The sequence below is a fragment of the Haemaphysalis longicornis genome, unplaced genomic scaffold (assembly GCF_048455015.1).
Source record: "Haemaphysalis longicornis isolate Haplotype H1 unplaced genomic scaffold, Haemaphysalis longicornis Haplotype H1 scaffold_4, whole genome shotgun sequence".
Lineage (NCBI taxonomy): Eukaryota > Metazoa > Arthropoda > Arachnida > Ixodida > Ixodidae > Haemaphysalis > Haemaphysalis longicornis.
Genome location: NW_027526361.1, coordinates 165393956 through 165418867, shown reverse-complemented (window position 1 = coordinate 165418867; position 24912 = coordinate 165393956). Strand labels below are relative to the sequence as shown.

Sequence of the window (24912 nt, the reverse complement as noted above, 5' to 3'; positions counted from 1 at the left end):
AACTTGTCGGAGGGCGTCGGCAATTCGACAACTCTTTCAACCTTGTTGGGACCTTGACGAAGGCCGGCACTGATGAACACGCGGCCAAGGACGACGAGCAGTTCTTAGTTCCCAAAATGACATTTTTCGGGTTTCAATGTGTGTCCGGGGGATTGTATTCCCTCAATCACTGACGTGATCCGTTAAAGGTGTTCTTCGAACGTGGCGGCAAAATACCATCATGTCGTCAGGGTACACCAAGCAGGTTTGCCACTTTAGGCCTCGCAGCATGGTGTCCAGTGGCTTAAGGGCAAAACCTTAATATTGTGGAGTTCATCCAGATACACAAAGTTATTTTCTTGCAGTCCTGCTTATCTGCCTCTATCTGCTAATATCCGCTTTTTAGGTCCGTCGATGAAAAGTATCCGGAGTGTCGTAATCTGTCGGCAGAGTGGTCGATCTTGCGGGAATCAACAAATAACCGTGAATGCACAGGAAACTGCTCCATTTTTATACTGTCTGTTTCCCGAAACACTTCGTTAAAGCGGGATTGGCGCTGAATCTATTTCGTTAGTTCTCGTTCATAAAATCGTTTAACAGGATAGGTACCTGTGGGGGAATCCGCATTTGTTTGCTAAATTGGGGAATTTGTTAAGATCGCGTATAGTTACATCGAGGTTTGACTAAAGACGACCAGCTGTCCATTACCCCATCCTAATCTACCTTATCCGATGTTCATTCGTCTAATTGCACCAATAAAAGAATGGCCGGAATAAGTTCTATGTGGACGCACCTTCCTATTCGCACCCCCCCCCCTATGTATCCAGAGTAGTGAATGGACAGTGACGGTGAAAAACATCTAGAAAAGTCAAGACCACACTGATCGATACTGCCAAAGGAGCCACAATAACTCACGCTATAACTGCTGTCAACGCCACAGTCACCATAATCACAGACTCTCAGGCCACTTGCAGAAATTATCAACGAAGACGGATTTTTAAAACGGCGCTTCATATTCTCCAAACAAGCCTGAACACTCCCGAGCTCTACAGAGTCTAGGTTCCCGGTCACGATTCCCTCGAGGGGAATGAGGCGGCTGAAGCCGCTGTCCGCGCTTATATGCACCGGGCCTTTTCCCTCGCTTGGGTAACATCACTCCTGGCGTCGAATCAACACACTCCCCTGCACTACACCGCTATCTTGGCCCACTATCGGCACCAACAACGGAAAATGTTCCGTAATATACACCCGCAAATCACAAGAGACGAAGCCACCACCTTCGGAAGACTGAGTCCAAACCAACACCTATCCACACCGCATTCTCCTTTATGCAATATATCCAGCCGAATATCAGGCCACGGGCAACTACTGTCCATCACTCTCCACCCTATACCATCAGGTATAGAGTGCCAGAAAACGCCAGGTCAACAACCTACCTCTAATCTCTCCATTCAACTCCAGTCACTCCTTTCATTCCGGACAGAGGATCCACTCCACCGAGCGGGTGCCCTAACTGCAGCAACTTTTCTTGATTGAAGAGTTTGACTGAACATAATCTCGCCTTAATAATAATAATAACTATAATTCATCTTATTCAACCCTAATTCATCTTATTCCACCTTAAAGGTTTTAACTCACCTTAATTAGTGTAAACCATCTTTTATCCTAATCCATCACAATTCACCTGACCTATAAATGCTACTTTCCCCTAATCATTTATTACTTTTGCAATACTTAATTTTCTTTTGGCATAAGCAGGCATGGTTTGGTTCGCTTCTGACTTTTCTTCGGTTTTTGTACCGTTCGTGTCAACGCCGGAATAACGCAAAGTCGCTTTTCTAACGACTTTATAAAGCTTCTGCTGCTATAAACCTGCGAGTAAAAAGCAATCTAAGAATGTGTGCCCGGGTTCGTCAAGATAAGCTCTGTACACAGCAACCTCACGCGTTTGAGCTTTCAGCTCCTTTCAATACTGGCTAGTGAACGAGTATTATACTATAAAAATGTTTTTTAATCTCTGTTAAATATTTTCAGATCCCGAGTGGGTCTTTCGGCAGCTGAACAGATCCAATGGCAGGAATTGCCAGGACATTCCCAAAGGCAGTATGATGTACGGCACGCTACCAAACCCCAAGGTCCAGATACCACCACCGGTGAGTTTTGCGATTTCCTTTCCCTTTGTCTGTTGTGACCAGAAACAGGTGCGCAACATTTCCCAAATATCGGAAGGTACTGCTACAAGAAGAAAAACCGGTAACAAAAAGTTTCACCATCTTCCCATAGGGGACCCCTGAGTAGTATGCGGAGCAGCCATGGGGTCTTCTCAAGTTCCCATTAGTTTTCAGTTCGATCGCGGCGTTGCAGGAGGGGAATGAAGGGAGCGGAGCACGCGCGCGCGTCATTTATACCGCGGAGCAACAGTGGCACCCCCAAGCGGAGTATGCAGCGGCTACCGTCGCGTCTGTAACCCTAAGCTGCTTCGCATAATGCCGCGCGGAGCCGCAGGTGTTGCCATTCGTTGCGCCATCCCGGAGAGGAGCTTCGGAGAGTAGAGGAGGAATGCCCGAGAGGAGAGGAGCGTCGGAGAGGAGAGGAGGAATGCCTCGCATACTACTCAGGGTTCCCATACGGGAAGGTGACGACGGTGGTGGAACGCAAAGCTATCTCGTGATGGATTCTTTGGTTGGCCAATCCCTAGGGGCATCCTGCCACAATCATCATCACCGATGCCTGGCCAGGCATGCGCAATGCGGGTGTGGTACTCAGGGTTCCCATACGCGAAGATGACGGCGGTAGTTGAACGCGAAGCTATCTCGTGATGTATTCTCGGGTTGGCCAATCTCTAGGGGCATCCTGCTACAATCATCCTCAGCGGTGCCTGGCCAGGCATGCGCAGTGGGGGTGTGGACGCCGCAGAACGGCGCCCACACAACGGCGGAGGGAACAGGCTCGGCCATAAGCTGCTTCGCATCTAAAATGTCGTGTAGCGCCATACTGTCCCATGACCGACGACGAAGGACGAATGGGCAGCTCGCAGCTTCCCAAGGCCATTTGGCAAGGCCACCTGTACATAACTGCCATCTGTTTGTAAATAGATCTCTTCAGCATCAACCATGGTTTGTGACATCTGTCCCCATCGCAATGCTTAGGTGGGGCGGGAAGAGCCCTATTGCAAGTATGCGGCAGTAAGTTAGCGAAGGCACAACAAACAGCACTTAGGGCACTGACTTTCTAAAGCAAAGCATTCTACTTTAACATTTCCGCTTGTCACGTCTCCCCTCTTGTGTAACGTCTTTGGTTTCGGCGCTAAACATACTTAAGAGAAGCATTCTACTTTTACCAGCCAACGGTTTCTTTGTGGTCTGCGCGACAAGAAACTCCCAAAACGGCCGTGAAGGGTGTTGCAACCGTGTCATCCCGGCGCTGACACCAGTTGTTGCGACCGAGTGGGGGCACCCGATCCGAGCTCCGTACCTTCCGGCATACGTGTGGTAGCGGGGTGAAGCGAGCGGCTAGCCGCTGTAGCAGCCGTGAAGAAGTCCAGAAGCCGTAGGCCAACGTAGCTGTTTACTTCATAGCGAGAGGTGAGCCGAAGCCAAAGAACAATGCCCCGACGGGCGAGGTTACAATACAGGACTCGAGCAGAGTGACAGCATGGATTCGCTGCTCTAACAGGAATGGGTTATAGCGCTTGCGGGGCTTCTATTTATACCCAAAAGCGGTAACGGTCAAAACAGCCTTCCCTCCACATTTTGCGCACGCCACGAGAATCACAGACACACTACTACTACTATGTGGTTCGGGTGAAAAGGAAAAGAAGTGCACTGGGTATATTATTGAGCCCAACTGGGGTTGGGCCCAACTATACTATTGAGCCCAACTCACCTGCATACAACCCTGTGCGGCTGGGAGGGGGAGGAGACGATATAAAGATTAGGAGAAATCACAGACACACACAACGCTCTTTCCAGAGTTCGTAAGCAGTCAGTAGCAGCAGCACATGCTGAGTCCGAGAGAGGGGAGAGAGGAGGACTCCGCTGTGATCGACGGGGCCTCTGTGTCCTCGAAACAGGCCTGGGCTTGTTCTGTCGGCGCGCCATGGAATGTTGAACGCGCCGATAGCGAAGCGTCTGAGCCGGGCTTGTCGAGGCGTGAATCATGAGTCACCGACACGGTGGGGCCTGTCTAAAAGGCGCACGCAGTGGCTTCGGCGCGCAGCCGAGGACTGATGCGGGAAAGTACGGCGACGGGTCTATTCGTAACAAGGAAGAGAGCGGTTTTTACTCACGGAGCACAGTGCAGATGGCGCGGCGAATGGTTACCCAGCGTTCCTCGCGCGCAGGTGCATGGTCACACGAGAGGGCGCGTCGGCGGGACGGCCTTGTCGTCTGCTTTAGCGACGGTTGTTTTAGGCCTCATTTGGCATAACTTCACGTTCATTGCTCGCTTCGTTCGCACGGCTTCATTAACTCGTTCGACAGCACCTTCTGGGTAACCCTGACCCGGCGGCATTAAGTGGTCTTACGGCAAAGATATTTTAAAGATTGGTTTACAGTGCCGGAAAACAAAATCTCTAATACTCATATGAGTATGTTTGCTGGTTGAGTGGTTCGAAAAACCTTGGGTATATAAACCTATTGTTGAAGCACTGTTCTAACTTCTGGCCGGATGGGTAAATCGAGACGGACAGACAGACGGACAGGCGGACTCAAAGCGAGACCAATATTTTCTGGTTCAATTAGCCCAAGAAAGACTATCGTATTCGAAAACGACCCCTTCACGACGCGTTCCACAGCGCGAGTATAACTTGGCGGCAGCGACAGGCGGTCGTTCGCGGCGCGTGTACCGCACATATAGAACAAGCAACAGAATTCATCCTACATCTCTGTAACTCTGTGATTGCATAGCCGCGGGAACGAGCAGCGGTGGAAAGTGTAAGAGACAGATCAAAGCCATTAGAAAGCTTCAAGCCCAGTCGCAAAGCAAGGCGTTTCCAGCGGAGAGATTGTAAATCCCTTCGACACCGCGAGGCTAAGCAAGACGTCTGGAAAGTACTGCGGGACATTCGTGCGGCGAAGAAACGTGTGAGCTTGGGGCCTAAGTCATTCTTTGATCTTGAAAATTCTCTTAAATCCGATCTTAAATATGAGTATTTATTTTTTCCGTAATGTATTTTGTTCTTGTTACTTCCATGTGACTAATATATGTACCGTAAATCACATACAACTGGTGGCCTTGTCCTAATTGAATGTGGCGCCTACTAGGTTTAACCTTGTGTGTTTTTGCGCTCACGTCTACCAAGTAAGGAAAACTTCTACCTAAGGAAAAGTAAGAAAAGTCTAAAAAGTAAGAATTACTTATTCGCGACGTCTTCTAGGCTTTACGCGCTTATCACATATTGCTTCATGGTTTGTTTATTTAAAATATTGTGGTAAGTTGTGAGTGAAGGAAAGTAAGCTACTTTCATTTATGATCACGTCCGCTTTTTGACTTACTCAAGCTACAACCCGGATTCCAGCAAAGTATTGGGCGGTGAGCGTTTTGTGTATCCAGCCACCCAAGGATCATCGATTGATTCCTCTCTGTGCTTTTCCCTCTAACCTGGCGCAGTTCCGTGATGACATGATGTACCGCGAGCGGTTCAACCCCGGAAGTGACGTGGACGGTAGCCCGAGCCTTGAAAACCAGCGTTCGACTGGCGGCGGCACGTTTCGGCCACAGGGTGGCATGCCTGATCCGGACGAAGTTGACCGCATGATAACGTCATCAAGTGCCCCTCCCGCGCACACGGCGACACTAATGCGCCGAAGCCCGCAGGTACCTTTGTTTCTAAATCTTCCACTGCATTTTGCATGAAGACTGGGCACACTTGGAGACTGGCTTTGCTTTAACGAAGGGTTAGCGAACAAGTTGATGCAGTGTGCAATGCAGGGACAAGAAGAGAGCGGAGTGGGTGAGGGAACAAACGCGTGTTAAGAGCATATCAAAAGAAATAAAGAATGTAATGCGAAAAGGGCATGTAATGCGAAGGCAAGATAACCGTAGGCTACTAAGGGTATCAGAGTGGATCCTAGAGAAGGCAAGTGTGGCAGGGGCGGCAGAAAGTTAGATGGGCAGATGAAATCAAGACGTTTGCGGGGATGAATCGGTCGCTGTTAGCACAGGACTGGTTTAATTGGAGATTATTGGGAGGTACCTTTGCCCTGCAGTGGGCGTAGATAGGCTGGTGATGATGGCGAAATGCAGGACAGTGAAATCAGTGGTCAGCGCTAACGTAGCTTTCAAGCATTTGTGTAAATACCACATCGCGTTCTTCTTGGTGCCCGCGATAACCGCGTGGTGTTTTCACGAATGGGCTTGCACTGCTGCTGAAACATGTGAAATACGAGCTATTCCTTATAAAAAGAGTGTTATAGTCGTGACTGCAGCTCACCCGCATTCTACTGAAAAATTATGGCTGCATTGTGCATTTCTCTCATATTAGGAACAGTGGATGGAGTCATAACCCCTCGATCCACTGAGTGAGGAAGCGATCCGCAGAGTTGATGAGTGGCATAACGGCTTTAGCCTCAGGCGGGAAACCGAGGCCAGGAGCGTACGGATGGCCTCCGCGATAAAGAGGATTAAGGAGCTCAGTTTCCCGAAGCATTCTTGATTGGAGGTTTCTGACTGACTTTTAACACGTGCACAACGTGGCGATTTTGAAAGTCGTGTATCACGAGTCTCTCTGGGCGTAGGTACAGAAGTTAGTTTGGCTGTAGGCGAAGTTAGAACTGCGGTTGGAGACGCAACCGAGCGTACAACTGGCGATGTATGCTCAATAGTGCTTGCTGGTGCAGCTATTTAGGCGGCTTCAAGAGGATGCTGGGGTGGTATTGTTCACGTGCAGAGTTTCTCCGACTGCACACACTCAGGGAGAGGTCCACATCGACGGAAGTGTAACCATGGGGCTTTTTCATATTACTCTTGGGGGTCTCTCTTGCTGCTGTGCCCCACTGGTGTTGCACAATCGCCTTGGCCGACTTATAATCAGTTTTATTAGCCGTCTTGACCCTTTTGACAGCCTCCTCCTTACGGCGAACTGGGCAGTTAACGGATGTCGACTCGTGCTGCTTACTACATTTGGCACAGAGGGGATTTTTAACTCCACAAGCGGAACGACCATCATTTTCTGCGCATCTGAAGCAGCGCAAGGGAAATGTGCATGCCGCAGCAACTGGGCCAAAACGTTGATATTACATGCGTTGTCTGGGAGATTCATTGTATTCGAAGACACGGTACCCTGTGTAGCCTATAATAACGTGCTCCTGTGCAGTTTCAGTAGCGAACACAATCAGCCCACTTAATGATTTTTGTCCTCTGATGCAAAGCATCAGCGATTTACGAGTCTAATAGATCCGTGAGTACACCCCTAATCACACCCATCTCGCCGTTTCTGGGGTGGGGCGGGGCTCATATTTATTTATTTATCTATTTATTTATTATATGCGCGAACTTAAATCTTTGCGATGCTAGTGCCCTGTAAGATGCGCTCCCTGAGCACATTATTGCGTGTATCAACAGCTTAATAGGTGCAATCTGTAATTTTCCCGTACTTGGAGCACACCACTAGGAGCCACGGACTCCAGCGCGCTTTTCACAGCAAGGGAATAGAAACGGGTGGTGAGTTTTGAATGGCCTGTTGGTTTTATAATCGCAACGAGACCGCTTTTTGGAGGATTTGAAGCTACGCGATTGTCACCGACTTGCTGACATTGTGAAGCGTCACGACGGTCCTTTTCCGGGAGCGGACCAAATTTGTAATATCCCCATTCCGAGGTTATTGCATTGTCTACTGGTGGAAAAGCAGCGCCTGATACTTCTGGTAGCTGGGGTTTCGCATGAAGTGACGTTGGATTCGAAGATACAGAGGTCACAACTGACCTTATTTCACAAGGATGTAATGGTAGCTCACTGGACTCGGAAATTCGGCTGGTAGGAGCGCAGGCAGCCGGCTTCACTGGACGTGCTTGTAGCAGGGAAGCGGCAGCCATTGCGGGATGGGGGTCATGTCCAGCAGCTGATCTGTCAGGCAGGCTAGGCAGCGCGCCTGCTTGCCGCACGCCTGCCGCAGGTTGCATATGCGATGCTCACAGTACCTTCGCAGTGGGCATACATCTTGAAAAGTAGGTTCGAGTCACAAATCAGAGAAACGACGAAAGAGGCTGGCGCTTCTTCTATTCTTCCTCTTGAACAGCCTCTTGAGGGCTGTACAAAAGTCATACGGCAACACCTATCTAGAAGCCTGTTACGGCAGCTTCGTTTTAATTAGGCACAGCATAGTTTCACTGAGCAATCTTTGTAGCGCACAAAAAGGACAGAAGGAATAGTTCTTACTTGGGGATGCTCACCTAGGGTTCGTTTTGAAGCCCTAGTGTTGTGAGCGTGAAAGCGTAAATTTGATTTTCTCTTAACTGCAAGGGCAGCCCACGTAGCTTGAAAACTGGCGTTTTATTTGCTTATGCCCTCCAGGCGCCCTGTGCGCCACAGCAGGTGCAGAGGTCGCGGTCTGTGCTACCAACCTTGAAGCGAAACACGAATTGTAAGTGTGAGAAAGCTTGTTTCCACATAACACCAGAATATTCAACCCCATAAGGTTGCTAAATAAGTGAGAAGGGGGCATAAAAGAATGCCGAGGTGGTGTCCTGCGTCTGGTAGTTAGAGCCTAAAAGAAAAAACAAGGCGCCAGACGATCCTAACTGCAAATAAAGTGAAAACAGGCTAGCAGGCACACTATGACAGTCTCGAATATACTGTTAGCTCTCAGGCGGAGAGCCGCGGATGAAAGCGCGGCTTCGTGACCCCCAAAGCTTTTCAAGACAAGACAACCGCTCTTTCTCGCGCACTGCTCTCAGTTTCTCGGCGCTGTTATACCTAAGAGTGGCAGGTAAGTTCGCAGCCTTCCATCTCACGTGCGTGCATCAACGTGGCATCTGCGCAGACGTTAGTACGGGCTACAACCTAAGCAACAGACCGAAACTTGCGCGTATTAACTTGTCTTGCCTAGTAGCACCCTCTCCTCTCCCACGTCTCATGCTCAACCGTCACGCTGTTCTACCCGCCTTTCCCTCTGCGCCATAAAGAATGCCTTGCAAATTTGCTCAATCCAATTCAACTTTCCGGCGTTCGTACTACTCGTGCTCCATCTGTCGGGACCTTTTCATTGTATTGGTCTTAAAACAGCTCAAGGAGCAATCTTTCTTACTACCTCTATTTTTCGTATCCCCGAAAAACCATTAACGTGGCTTCGAAGCGCCAGCCGTTGTAGTGATTGGTAAATTCATTTCTTTCTTTCGAGGAAGAGCACCGGAGGTCACCATTTTGTAGGAATTAAGGTGGGATGGGGCAGGAGCTAAGCAGCGGCTATGTGGCGCGCGCCTGTTATTGAGCTTTTATGCAAAGGTCCAGAGGAATTAGAACCAAGGCCACCTGTAGCAGGGAAGGAAATGCGTCCTCATTACACAATTGAAGAAACAATGTGCTGTTGTCGACGCGTCTATTGATCTTAAGCTGCGGTAGTGACATTGTGCTTATTTATTTTGACATACTGCCAATCCCATCAGGTATTTTAGCAGGAAGGGCGTGAACACAAAATTTTGAATAAGTATACAATAGGGACACATACATCGCAATGGAAAAGGCAGAATAAAACTAACAGAATCGGACCATTTAAAATTTGCAGATCAAGAAGAGCATCAAAAATAAGAGTAAACAAAAGTTGTCGGGAAAAAATAAATGCAGCGACTAGAATAATTGTTGGCACATTGGCATATCCATCAACAAACACAACAATAATAAGGAACTACCATACGGCTAAGCTATTCAAGTGAGGGCACTCACTAAGAAAACAAGAATCACCAGACTATTTTCTTTCCTCCTGAATTCAGTTCTAAATATTGCTTAAACAGAACTATACACAGAAGAAAGAATATGATAACATGATACTTCGCTGGGTACAATATACGTAAAAACACAGATGAGAATCAACTATGCCATTCCGCTTGCGTATTAAAAGTTCATTTTCGACGAGGGTTATAAACTTCGCTAATGCGGAGTGCTAGAAATCTGCGGGTCCAGTTTATTCCATTCATTAGTGGCCATCAGAGGTCGGCAGACTCAGTCATGAGTCCACTCCCTCAGACTCATTTGGACTCAAACTCACACGTCAGCTTGAGTTTGAGTGAGTGCGAGGCTAGTGTAACATGGTGAGTTTGAGCTTGAGTGAGTTTGAGCCCGACTGAGTTTGAGCACGCCTGAGACCGAGTGAGTTCTGAGTCCATTTTGAGTTTTGAGTCCATTTTGAGTTTTGAGTACATTTAGAGTTTGAGTACATTTTGAGTTTTGAGTACATTTTGAGTTGGAGTACATTTTGAGTACTGAGTACATTTTGAGTTTGAGTACATTTTGCGTTTTGAGTACATTTTAAGTTAGAATACAATTTGAGTACTGAGTACATTTTGAGTTTGAGTACATTTTGAGTACTGAGGGCATGTTGAGTTTGAGTTCATTTTGAGTACTGAGTACATTTTGAGTTTGACTACATTTTGAGTTTGACTACATTTTGAGTATTGAGTACATTTTGTGTTTGAGTACATTTTCAGTTTTGAGTACATTTTGAGTTTGAGTACATTTTGAGTACTGAGTACATTTTGAGTTTAAGTACATTTTGAGTGTTGAGTAAGTTTTGAGTTTGGGTACATTTTGAGTACTGAGTACATTTTGAGTTTTGAGTATATTTTGAGTTTGAGTACATTTTGAGTACTAAGTACTAGGAGGCAGATATGGTTGGCAGTTAAAGGAGCCATGAAGAGAAATATACAACTTCATGTAATTTGAAAGAACTAGGATTCAGCATCTCACTCAGCTCTATTACAGCCCCAAAAGATGTTTTTTTAACGAAAAAAGCAACAAGTATTTAAAAACTTTCAAATTTTGCGCCACAGTGATGTGTTATGAGCAAGAATGACATCATTCGGGCCAACAATAAAACATAATTTTCAGTGCGTAAACTGCACGTTAGCATTCAAGTGATGCGATCAAATGGAACTAGAGGCCCCATTACAGACGTCCAGTCATGTGTCGTCCCGGCAGGTCAGTTAGGCGGCGGCCAATCGCACAAACAAGGTTCTGTGACGTCATAGAACAGTTTCGGGAAATTGGCTAGGGGGTCGCGGCTGCTTCGCACGTTTTCTTTAATATCTCCGTTATTTGTTCGAAGATTGCGATGATATTGGTATCATTGTTATCCGGACTAAGCAGTCTTTCTAATAAACCCAACTTGTATTTTGTCTTCATGGCTCCTATAAGTTTCATGTGCCGCTTTGGGCTCGCAATTCAGGATAGCTGTGGGTACGGGAGCATTCGCGATGCGCATGATCGCTTGGTGGGGAGGCGTTGGGGGTGTCTGATTTAGTGGCTGGGCGTGTGAATAATAATCGACTGGTGAGGTCATAAAAAAGGGTTATTGCACCTTTTCCTTTTGATGGATCCTCTAAGAAGGTGGGAGAGGGTGGTGGGAAAGCACACGGCGGCGCTTTCTTGCTGGTTCGCCTGCTTCTGTTAACAGTTTGATTTGCTAGGGTCAAAAAGGAAGCGGTGAGCACCGGGTGGAAGGGGCGGCGGCTGTCCACTCCGCTGTTTCAAATAGGTTGTCAACTGACTGGGCGACGCCCGTTTAGATAGAATAATGACCGCTTTATGAGATAGATTGTGTAAAAATTCAAACAGATGTCTCTAAGGCATGTAAGGTATTAAGTTAAAGGTCCCGATTAACGGAATCACGCAAGGTAAATTAAAAAAAATGCTTCCTGTGAATAATCATCGGACGGTCATAATAAATCATAGACTGGGTTAAACTTCAAAATGATGCCACGAGGGCGTGTGGGGAATCATATTCAAGGTCTAGATGGGGGGAACCACGTGGGACAAAAATGCGTTATGCTTATATTATGACCTAGTCATGGCTAGTCATATTTGGTTAAAATTCCAATTTATAGCGCAAGGGCGCGTGGCGTATGAAATTAAAGGTCTTGATGAGGGGAATCACGTCGGCCAAATGCAGAAATGCTTCCTGATTATTATCATATTATATAGTAATAATGGGTCGTAAATTGGGTTAAAGTTCAAAATGATGCCACTAGGCTGTGCGGGGCATCAAATTGAAGTTGCGATGAGGGAAATCACATGGGACAAAAATGCTGCATGGCAGTATTATGAGATAGTCATGGTTAGTCACTGTTTGTGTTAACATTTAAATTTATGCCACTAGTATGTATTGGGTATGAAATTAATGGTTTCGATGGGGGGAATGACGTAGGACAAATACAAAAATGCTTCGTGGTTATAGTCATGAGATAGTCATGGCGAGTCTTATAGTGGGTTAAACTTCGAAGAGACCCCGTTCGGGCGTGTAGGGTATCACATTTGCAATCTTGATGAGCGGAATCACGTGGGACAAATAAAAAAAGGCTTCGTAGTTCTTATCATGAGATAGTCATGGTGAGTCGTAGATTGGGTTAAAATTCAAGGTGAGGCCGCTAAAGCAAATGGGGTATCAAGTTCAAGGCTTCAATTAGGGGAATCACGTCGGGCATATAACTATTACGTCTTGCTTTGAGTCATGATGGTCATGGTTAGTCAGATTTGATTAAAATTCCAAAAAATCCTGCTAGGGTGTGTGGGGTATCAAATTAAATGTCTCGTTGAGGGGAATCACATGGGACAAATGTAAAAATGCTTTCTGGTATAGTTATGAGATAGTCGTGGTGAGTGATGGATTGAGTGAAAATTTAGAGTGACGCCAGTAGGGCATGTTGGGTATCAAGTTAAAGGTGTCGATGAGGAAAATCGCGTGGAATAAATAAAGAAATGCGCCCTCCTTATCAACATGCTATGTCATGGCTAGTCAATGATTGGGTTAAAATTCAAAGTGATGCCGATAGGGCGTGTATGGTATCAAAATATTGTCTCGGTGAAGGAAGGTGGATCGGATGCAACCATCGGAAATTATGGCACTGAATAGTGACCAGTTAAGTAAAAAAGACTTATTAAGTGCCCGATAGATATGATTGTACTCGTTAATTGTTGGCCCGCCATCTTAAAAGCGTGGTTGGTTCGCCACATTGCAGCATTCAACATCCGTCAACAAGCCTACGTTCCCATGAAACAGCTTAGGAACTATTGGGCTGATATGCCTCCTATGCATACGCTAAGGTAACTGGGTTGGCGCAATCAGCGAATGCCTTGGATCGCGCGCGATAGTGCACATTTCCAAGCATGGCTTGCCGCTGTCGGTGCGCGAACGTGTTGATATTTAAAGGCCAACTGCACTCAAATTTCACCCTGGCTAAATGCCTTCGAAATGTGTAGTAGGTACCATAAGAACTACTGCGACGCGACCGGTAGCTCTGTGCAATGCGTGGTTATTCAGTTTCAGACACTCAAAATAGCGCCCTTGCAGACGACAAAGCACCTGCCGGCCTGTCGCGCAAACAGCCATTTAGCGGAAGTGGTCGTCGAGCCCGATCGGCGTGCCTCGCAGCGGGAGAATCCAGGAAACTCGTATTTCGCGCCGGTACGCCTGACTTTCATGACTCCGAAGAGGCTTCGTTAACCGTACGGTTCTCTCCTTTTAGAGTGTCGTCGCGACATCATGCCTACGCGGTGTGCCGCTGCCAGAGAGAGAGAGAAGTGATTGGATGGAAGAAAGGAAAGGAAAGTGCACTGGGGATATTATTGAGCTCAGTAGGGAGCTCACCTGCATACAACCCAGTGCGGTGGGGAGGGGAAGAGGAGATAAAAGACTTGGGAGGAGGCTAGGGGTGGAATAGAAAAGGTGTGAAAGAGAAAGACAGGAAGAAAGGAGAGAGAGAGAGAGAGAAAGAGAGAAGAAAAAAAAAAGAAAAGAGGGGGGGGGGGGCATTACATAAGCGACAGCGGCACAAGTGTTCGTTGAGTAGCCTCAGCTACAGGCGCTGGGTTAGTCCAGTGGCCTCGAGGAATGCCAGAGCGCACGTGCTTGCGGGACATGCGCTCGCTTGTCCGCGCGCCTCCCACACCCCCGCACGCGCGCGCTCACTCTCCTCCTGGCTGACCGAGCCGGCCGCGCCGACCGGCCCGCACAGCTCGCGCCGTCAGGCCAGGCCGTCTGGCCGCTCGCGCCGACGGCTGATACGTCACTTCCGCCTGCCCGTAATGGCCGCGTTTTGCCCAGTTTCGTTTTCAAAATCGTCGATTTTTGCTGGTCGCTGGCGGCGTAATTACGCACATTTTAGGCGTCACACTTCGTACATCGCGGTCTTTTTAGTCATACTATGCAGGAACAGTGATTTCGCGCGGTCGAAATTTTGAGTGCAGTTGGCCTTTAATACGCGCTCCCATACCTCATACTGAGTTGGTTGTTAAACAAGGCCATGAAATACTCCTACAGCTGTGCAGGTCGTAGACGTACGTGCTCATAAAAGTAAAATATTTGTCGCCTCATAACACTATTTCCAGCTGCCGAACATGGGCAACTTATTTGATACACCAAGATTTCATGACCGTTTGCTTGCTTAGAAGAACTTTAGCGCTACAGCGGCGGGTGGGAACCGCGAACAGCTATTTTCTGACGCGACGGGCGTTCTCCGCCACCGCGACGCTTTTATTTCGCTTTCGGCTCAATTTTTTCGCATACCCGAGCTGCAGCATAGCTTTCCGGATGATTTTTGTCCGCTTCCCGTCAATGAGATTAACAGAACATACCTCCAGAGAACAAAAACGTCCGATAGGGACTGAACATGAGGGCGAATAAACAGTGCTTCCGGAAGCAGCGTACGACTGCACGTATACTGGCGAATTTGCTTGGTTTGAAGTCTTTCCGATTCAGTACGGCGGCCAATTTGTGGCGCACTCAAAGGGTGCAGGAAATTTGTGCAGCGAATAGATTCCGCACAGGCAGACACTTCTTTTGTCGTGGTGCACTTCACGCGTTTGTTGCACGAGCCCTTTGCAATAACGCTGATTGTTGGTGCAGCCAACAATGGCGTAATCACGCCCGCACGAGTAGCTCTTGCACATTGCCAAGTAAAGGCAATGACGGCAACTTGCTCCCAATTAAGAAAATAAACTGAAAAGTCGGGCGTCCTGCTTGCATGGTTAAACGTAGCCTCACAGGCAACCACCGTCAGGACAAAGCGCTTGTGGGGTGGCCCGCCGCCTCAGCGGTTTGGCGACAGAATTTATGGGCAAATCTGACAGCTCTCGCATGCTTTTAACGTTGTCTTTAACGCCCTGTTCAGCTTGGCGCTGCTGACGTGCCGAATAAATAACACTTACCGATGTTCGATGCCACCTGGACGTCTGATATCCACGCGCGGCACGGAGCAACAGCGTGGGAATGCGACGTCGTTTGCTCGCCCCGCAGTCCCCAAGATGTGCCCACCAGGTGGTACCTCGATCGTTAGAAAATGGCCGACCCGGCAAAATTCTAGTCTATACAAGTTATAGAAGCGGGGTACAGTGAGCAGTGGTTGGCTGCGGATGTTGACCCATCCCGACATTAAAACGTTTCCCCGATTTCCATTTCCATCTTGCCCCTGTGGCGCACACTGTCTGTTGCAGGCACTCAACAAAGTCTTTCTTCCTTCCTTCCTTGCCCCTGTGGCTGTTCACCAGCGTTGTTTTGGTGGCTACGCGGGCTTTATTCCAGACATTACGAGCCGCAGAGTGTCGACCAGGCCACGTTTTGAAGATGGCCTGGTCAAATGCCGCAAGCACGATTGATCCCTCTGAAGCACCAGATGAGGGTTTTTGAATTGTAAGGGCCTTGGGTACTTGGTGCAGTAGGACGTTAATTCTATGACACAGCCGTCTCCGAACACCGGTCCAGGAACCAACGAGTATGATGGTCAGTCCACGAGAAGACGAAGTGTTCCTCGAAGTGTTTGATAATGGGGATAATGTGGAAGTGAAATAAATGAATGTTCACCCTTCGGAGCTTCGCGCTTACAATATTGCCATCCTTCAAAACTGAACTTGCCATTACAAAGTAGCATGTGTTCGCTTTAGCTACAGGCGAATCTTGACACAGAAACCAACCATTCTACAGCCCCGATGAGCTTATGAAGTTAGTGCACATAATTATCTTACGATGCGGTCATTTCCGGGTGTAAATTTTCTCCCTCAAACCCTTCCCTTTGACACCACAATTCCTTTTGTGCTACCGTTCTAGCATCTGCGATGAATTTGCGCATTTTAGCCCTAACTAGTACTGGTCAGCGGGATGCCCTTTTTATTCGTCCCACATGATTTTATTCATCGAAACCTTTAATTTGATACCCCACACACTCTGCCAGAATTTCTTTGAATTTTAACCTAATTTATTACTTACCATGACTATCGCATGAGGATAACGAGGAAGGATCTCTTATTTGTCCCAAGTGATTCCCCTTAACAAGTCTTTCAATTTGATACCCATACGTCGCGGCAGCATCACTTCGGTTTTTAACCCAACCGACGACTCACCATGACTATGTCGTGATTATGACCAGAAGGAATTTTTATTTGTCTCACGTGATTTCCCTCATTGAGACCTTCAATTTGACACCCACACCCCACTCCCTAACGCACATCACATTGAATGTTAGCCATATCTATGATGACTCACCATGACTCTGTCACTATTATAACCAGGATTAGTTTTTTTCTCCCATGCGAATCCCCGCCCCGAGATCTTTAGTTCGGTGCGGGGGGACACACTAGCAACATCCCAATGAATTTTAAATCATTGTATGATTCACCGTGACTACGTCATTATTACTACCAAGATGTATTTCTTATTTGTCCAACGTTATTTCCCTAATCAAAACATTTAGTTTGAGACCCCATACGCCTACGTGTCATCATTATGAAGAAACCAAGCAACGTGATGGCTCACAATAACTAAGTCATGATTATGACCACGAAGCATTTTTTGTGTCCCACGTGATTTCCCTCCTCGAGACCTTCAATTTGATACCCGACATGCCCTAGCGGCAGATCACTTTGAATTTTAACCTAATCTGTGGCTATCTATGAGTGCCGTGTTACACGGTTCGCCATTTTCGATCTACATTTATGCTTTTATAATGATTAAAGGTTGAACTTCGGTGATATCTGCATTTTTGTGGAAATGCAGGGCGTTACACGATCCTTGCCGGGGAAGGGTGAGGGGATACTCGGCAAAGAATGCTACACATTAAAAAAAGCAATGGCATATCCATAAAAGACTCGCGCTTCCGAGATTCGCGGGGACAGTTCGCTTTGACACAAGGCATTTTTTTCAGGATGCAGAGCAAGAATGCCCACAACCGTAACCCTAAACAGCTTCGACGTAAATGAATTGAGCAGTGAGCGCACGTCCCCTCGCCCAATCTTGTTTGTTTCGCCCCAGGGCCCCAGCACACCATCGAGTCTGGCCCGCCTCTGTCGTGAACACGAACACGGAGCCTACATCAAGAGTTCGGTATCCAATATATACGTACAATTGCTTCCAACCAGCGCTAATCATCATGGCCAACAGGTATAGCTGTATTAAATCTTCAACGAAAATTGTTTCCAACCTCACAGGAGTTATGGTGTCGCGTTGTACCAAATTCAAGAGTTTGAGCTCACGAATTTGCACACGTAATTTTTTTACCGCGCGTGAATTCTTAACTCGGAATGCTAATGAAATCAGAGTCCATCTGAGCCCGAGTAAATTCCTAGCATGAGAGAGTTGTGAGTCCATGTGAGTTCTGAATTCATTTTGAATTTTCAGTCCATTTTGAGTTCTGAGTTGATATTGAGTTTTGAGTACATTTTGAGTTTGAGTACATTTTGAGTTTTGAGTACATTTTGACTTTGAGTGCATTTTGAGTTTGGAGTACATTTTGAGTACTTAGCACATTTTGAGTACTGAGTACTTTTTAGCACTGAGTACATTTTCAGTTTGGGGACATTTTGAGGAGTTTGAGTACATTTTGAGTTCCGAGTAAATTTTGAGATTTGAGTACATTCTGATATTTGAGTACATTTTGAGATTGAGTACATTTGGAGTACTGAGTAAATTTTGAGTTTTGAGTACATTTTGAGTTTTGAGTACATTCTGAGTACTGAGTACATTTTGAGTTTAGTACATTTTGATTTTGAGTACATTTTGAGTTTGAGTACATTTTGAGTTCTGAGTAGAGTTTGAGTTTGAGTACATTCTGAGTTTTGAGTAGATTTTGAGTATTGAGTACATTTTGAGTTTGAGTACATTTTGAGTTTTGAGTACATTTTGAGTACTGAGTAAGTTTTGAGTTTGAGTACACTTTGAGTTTGAGTACAATTTGAGTTTTGAGCACATTTTGAGTTCTGAGTACATTTTGAGTTCTGACTACATTGAGTACATTCTGAGTTTTGAGTACATTTTGAGTTTGAGTACATTTTGAGTACTGAGTACATTTTGAGTTTGAGTACATTTTGAGTTTTGGGTACATTTTAAGTACTGAGTACATTTTGAGTACTGAGTACATTTTGAGTTTGAGTACAGTTTGAGTTTTGAGTCCGAGTGAGTTCCGCGTTTTGCGCTCACTATGAGTTTGAGTTTGAGTGAGCGCAGGTGTTCTGCTCAGCATTGAGTCTGAGTTTGAGTGAGTGGTGATTCGTAAAAAAATTTGTGAGTTTGAGTGAGCTGCGCCAACTTTACCGAGGCGCGGTGGCCAGCGGAAAAAATGAGTACTTAAAGCAGTTTGTCTTGAATGAGTATTCCTTTAGTCTCATTGGGTAGTTTTGGCGTGTTGTTCTGGTTAGGTCAAACTTGAGATCGGCGGGTACATCAATGTTTAGATGACCGCGAATTAATTCATGCACACATTTTGCACATGCTAACCTTGTTATGTTCATTATAGTGAGTAAGCCAGCGTTTTAATTATTTCATTCGGATAATCTGAACGTCTGTATCGGTTGTAGATGAACCTCATACCTTTCCTTTGTATTCATTCCAGTTTCGTGATTTGCTGTTTTGTGAATGGTGACCAAATGATATTACCATATTCAAGGAATGATCGCACAAGCGAAGTGTATGCAAGAAGTTTTAGAGGAGGCGGGGCCTGGCGGAGCTGGTATCTAACTGTCAACAAGCGGCGTAAGGCAGCTGAAGTAACGTAACCCACATGCCATCTTAAAACTTCAGTTATGATAGTTCCAAGATATTTATGCTGGTTTACTCTAGTTATTGGAATGTCATTATTAGTGTAGTAAAAATTTGACCTAGTTTTTTTTCGACTCACCGACAAGAATGTACATTGTTTGCTTTGAGTGACATCTTCCATTTGCGGCACCTGCGGGAAACATCTTTTAAAGCAGTATTTAAAAATACATGGTCTTTGCTTGAGTTTATTTCTCGATAAAGCACGTAGTTTTCCATGAATAATTTCATTTTCACCGTAATATTTTAGGCACATCATTAATAAAGAGAAAAAAAATCAAAATTAGGACCAGCACGCAGCCTTGCGGGACTCCAGATGTAATGGAGGTGGTAGCCGAGGTTTCATTGTTAAATTCCACATACTGTGTGCGGTCAGTCAGATAATTTTTTTATTCATTTAAGAACAGTAGTTCCTAGGGTGGCATCAAGTTTTTGTAGTAGCTTCTTGTGTGATACCTTGTCGAATGCTTTGGCAAAATTGAGGAACATTAGGTCAGTTTGTTTTTTATTGTCAATACTCTGCGATACCTCGTGTGTTAATTCCAATAATTGAGTTATGGTTGAGAGACCTCGGCGAAAGTCATACTGATAGAGAGATAGTATACGTTTTTCTTCTAGGGAAACAGTTAGATGTTTAAGATATATGTGCTCCAAAATTTTACAGATTGCACATGTCTGGGATATACGTCTAAGGAGGGTTGCAAGCTGGGCAAGTTGGAAAGACATTCTTGGATAAAACCAGCGCGAACTCAGACACAGACGAAGACTTTGAATTCGCGCTGGTTTCATCCAAGAATATAGGTCTAAGCTTAGCAATATCATTTCCGCTTCCTCCCTTATGCACAGGGTCAACTGTGGCGTTTTTCCACTCCTCGGGTAAGGAGCACGTTGATAGTGATATGTTAAATATGACGCACAAATATTTAGCCAGCAACTCTGCATACCTGACAAGAAAAATGTTAGGAATGTTATCAGTCCCTGCTCCTTTCTTTGTGTCCAAGTTTAACAATAGATTAAGGACACCGGCCTCAGTTACGACGATGGATTCCAAGGTAGCTTACGTACTAGTGCCGATGTCAGGAATGTTTCCGTCATCGGCAGTGAATACAGATTTAAAGTAACTGTTCAGTTTGTCTGCCTTGATCGGGCTATCTTTTTCCTGGGAAGAGTTGATTCTGTTGTTTTTTGCAGGTTTTAAGTAGCTCCAAAACTTGCTGGGCGACTTTTTAAGACGTTTTGGCAACGTGTTAGGGAAATCATTGCTCTTAGCTGTTTTGATTTTTGGTTTTAGTTCACTCAGAGCAGCAGTAAGATTATTTACTGCTACTGCTCCGCGTTTTTCCTTTAATCTTTTTCGCATTCGCTTTACTTTGCGTTTCGCGTATATTATCCCACGTGTTATTTACGGGTTGTGTTTCTTAACTTTTTCAGTCTAGTAGGTACAAAAGTATTAATACAGTGGGGCGAAATTGCTTTTAACTGAAATTTCAATATATGGGGAAGGTTGAAATCACCCAACAAGATGAATCTTGTTTTGTAGGTTTTGTTCCGTAGGTTCCGTATAGTTGTGAAGGGACTGCATACTATCTTCGCCAGACGAGTGACTGCGATAGCAGCATCCGACAATTGTTGTGTGAGGGCCAAATTTTAGTTTCGAAAATACAGATTCTACGCCTTCAACCTCTGGCAGCATTGTGAACGGTATTCCCTGTTTTATCATTACCCCTACGCCACCCCCTGTTGTAGGTCTATCTTTCCGTATTATATTGTAGTTAGGGGGCGTTACTTAACTATCTATAGGATGTCATTACTTAACCAGGTTTCTGTTAGAGCAGCAAAGTCTGGCTGAAGATCGAGAAGCAGGCATTCAAGGGATTCTAATGTGTTTAGGACACTTCAGCAATTCACATTTATAAACCTCAACTGAGGCGGTTTCGAGTGCGTGATGCCGGCCCTTCGCTTGGCAGGTTCTTTTTTTCCAGCTGAGGGATTTGTTGTCTCGCCAATCATCACTTTATCGTTTATGGTGTCGTCCCAGCGGTAAAGAATATGGTCTATACTAATTTTGTCGTAGACAAGATGTACCTTTTGCCCGGATTCCTTGTTTGGGTTGGCTGAGTGCAATAATTTTTTCCTGATAATACGCACACGCTGGGAATAGTCTTCACTAATTGATATTTCAGAACCCTTTAGTTTATGACAGTTTTTCAAAATCTTTGTTTTGTCGCGATCATCAAGGAGTTTGAAGATTATCGGTCTGGTTTTGTTCTCGTTTCCTTTTCCGAGCCGATGGATCCTTTCGATTGAAACAGGTTCAATTTTCAGAACACCTTTCGTAACTGTATCATCTAATACTTGCTATAGAGATTCATCATTTTCTTTTTCATCCTCAGTGGTGCCATACACTATCAAGTTACTTCTTCTTGACCGGTTTTATAAGTCATCCAGCTTTATTTCTAAGCCTGATACAGTTCTTTGCAAGGCGGAAGCTTTTGTGGCACAGTCCAGTATTTTTTCATCTAAAGCAGCCAATTTGTCTAATTTTGACTCGATAGCGGTTAGTCGTTCTTCTTTCATTTCTTGAATGTTGCCAGCAATTTTCGCTAGTTGTTCGCCAGTTTGTTTTAGTCCGGTCCGGGGTTTGTCTCGACGTCACCTGCTAGTAATAATAACAGGTCCCTCAAATAACAGGACAAGTTGCACAAAGTTTTACAAGGCCACCTTGGGCACGGCTGCACAATCAAGAAGAGGCAGTCAGAACTCATGCATTCTTCGTAGCGTTTTCTCTCCTGCAGAACATACAAGAACGGATTAGCGCTCTGCATGCTTCAGGTGCCGCCGTGCCCATTAATCGTCGTCGCTTCGGGGGCCTTATTTAAGTCCGGAGTTGACGTTGAGGGCGGTACTGAGGGGGCGTTGAAGATTGCTTCGCGCAGTACGTCGCAGAACCGAGTGGGTCTACCTTGTAGGGCCGACCATCCAGACCGAATTTTTGGTTTCCTGAGTTGATTAGGTAATTTTTGGGAAGCGGCGTTTCATTGCTGGTCTAATTGTGACTTCTTTCGGGCGTTGCCTGCTGCGGCATCTACCCTGTGCCGTGTACGAGAAAGTTCTGAATTGCCACTATTATCCATTTACGCGGCACCTTAAGAGTATAAAATGAGATGCAAATATAAAAATTGTGGTCGTTTCACATCGCAGAGGCGGGAAATGATGGAGCGGGAAGGGCGTACGCTATCGACGCCCGTCTGACAAGCGGAGCTTCCGTTCGGGCAGCCGCGTGGTGACCCGGAGGACGTGTCCGGACCAGGCTTCTGCCCGGGCGCCTGTTCCGTGGAGTGCCGAAACAGTGGAGCTTGCGCTGCCGCACCTCCCAAGCGGCGCAGCCATCACCAAGGAACCACCGCCAGTGCCTTCAGTAACAGCCAGCGTCGACGCTACTCCACATCCGATGGCTTTGAACTTGAGCTTGGCTTGCGTCGAGACAGTGCGTCGTCTACGGACTCCTTTATGTCCTGGAGCACGGGACAACCCGCAGCTCACAGAGGTCAACCTAAAGCGCTGAGGCACCACAGGCAGGCGTGGCCCGGCGCTACGCTGCCCCATGGCGCAACCTCACTGAACCAGCCCCAAGCGTCCCAACACACCTCCGACCGTCGGAACTCGTTCGGTGATGAAGGTCCCCACTATGAGAACACTGCATTTCTCCGGCAGGTCCAATTGCGGAGTTTAACTGCCGAGGGCCTTGTCTCGGGAGACATAAGGCGTAGCTGCCGAGTTTAGTACGACAGGGGTAGACCGTGTGACACTGGTGGGTAACCAGGGCGTCATTGGTGTCTGTTGATATCTCACTTTTCTGTACCTAGTTTCTTTCTTGGCTCACAAAAGACTACTGCTTAATGAGGTTATCCGCATGCAATACACATAAACGAACTACTACTAACATTAAATGCATTCAAGAAAGGTCATTTAGCACTTTGCTTATCTAATGAGCGGTTAACATGTGTCCGCATGAAGCATATTTTATCTCACTCTTGAATAGCTCTAGTAACCCTGGAAACCTTCAAATCAATTGCAGAGGCCTTCGTCCTGCCATAGCCACAAATAGGCTGATGGTGACAGAGAACGCATTTTTAATCAGACGCGATAAAACCTCTTCGTTAAATACATGTTCAGAGGCTCAACCTTTTACAAGTGTAATGATGAGTAACACAAGAATACTCGTAGGGACCCTATACAAAGAATGTCTTCTAGTCGCCTTTAGTAGAGACTGCCAAAATTAAGTGTATAAAATACATAAAACATAAATACGTTGTGCTACAACTTACTGTTTGGAATATGTTGTTCATGAAAACACACTGCAATTTACACAGATACAGTAGAAGGCACATAACGACGAGCGATTATGCCAACTAAACGTTTTTATTAAAGTAGGATGGCAAGTTTGGCTAGTTGGCTTGGACTGATCATGCTAAAGAACAGCATGAAGAAGACAGGACACAAGAAGGAAGGACGACGACGACACAGCGCTGTGTCGTCATTCCTCCTTCTTGTGTCCTTTCTCCTTCGCGTACTTTTCGAAATGATCAGTTGTGATTGCAGAAGAGAAAGTGTGTATATATATTGTTATATGGCAGCAGCACATGTGAGGCAAACTCTGGTTGAAGGATGAAGAGCGATATATTTACATCATTTAAAATGCGGCCATCAGTGAGTCCGCGCAGGCCGCGTGCACCCACAATTTCTTTGTTGTCATAGGCTGGATCACAGCGTCATGTTTCACTGGTCGCTCCGACATTTTGTAACATTTTGCCCTCGTCGAAGCCAACCGTCTCGGGTGAGGCTGCAGCAAATGTACAGGTGCGGTCAGAATGCGAGATGAGAGTGGAATAAAGAGTGAAGTCTTTGCCGCCAGGGATGATGACGAACTCAATGAACACTGGCCGCAGAACAGCACTGCCCGCCGACACCATGGAGCAACGTACAAAGCCCTTGACCGCGCGCCGGACACTTGGCAGGAGAACGGCCTCGTCGTCTGGTAGGTAGGTCGTGGCTGGTCACGTCAGCCTCGGCAGCTAACAGGCTGTGGACACGGGGTTGGGCAACGGGTTCGTGGCTCACCGAGGCCGGGGCGAGCCGACGCGATCCATGAACCCTGAAGCGGCGGCTTCAGGGATGATGCTGGCGGGATGATGCTGGAGGGCCAGGGTGGAGACGAATACCGCAAACTCCACCAAAACCTCTGAAGTGGCGGCAGGAAGGATGACATGAATGATGGTCGATGCTGGAGCGATGCAGTCGATGCCGAGCGAGTTGTTTTATACTTGAAAAAAGTAAACGTGGCGTTAAACAGTCGTGGACTAATGTAAGATAGGACAGATACAGGTGCCCGTATCTGCCGTATCTTGTCTTCCCCGAAGTACGTTTGGTTAATTTTTTTCGTCAGCTGAAACTTTCGCGGCGGCATATCACCCGCTCAGTCATACGTTCCTTCGACTCCGGCATGACCAAAGTAGGCATACGATCACGCACTGCCCACTCTTTCACCGAACACGCAGTTGCCGCGGCTCGCGGCTACCACAGGACAGGGAGTATTTCGGCTGCCTCGTAGCTCGTAGGCGTGTTTATGTATAGTGAAGAAAGCAAATCCCAAAAAATCGCCTAAGAATCCAATTTCCATGCCAAGCCAAAACCAGAAGCTGTGG

The 24912-nt window shown here is 46.4% G+C and overlaps 1 protein-coding gene across 3 annotated transcripts in view; it reads left to right on the top strand.

The window, feature by feature from the left end:
* Window positions 1–24117, top strand: part of LOC144179492 (neural cell adhesion molecule 2-like) — a 408645-nt gene extending 384528 nt beyond the window's left edge. For all 3 annotated transcript variants that reach the window (XM_077707865.1, XM_077707866.1, XM_077707863.1), the window contains 3 exons: window positions 2014–2132; window positions 5590–5796; window positions 22409–24117. In XM_077707865.1, the coding sequence (XP_077563991.1) occupies window positions 2014–2132; window positions 5590–5796; window positions 22409–22459 (377 nt within the window). In that variant the 3' untranslated portion in view covers window positions 22460–24117. The remainder of the gene's footprint in view (window positions 1–2013; window positions 2133–5589; window positions 5797–22408) is intronic.
* The last annotated feature ends 795 nt before the right edge of the window (window positions 24118–24912 follow it).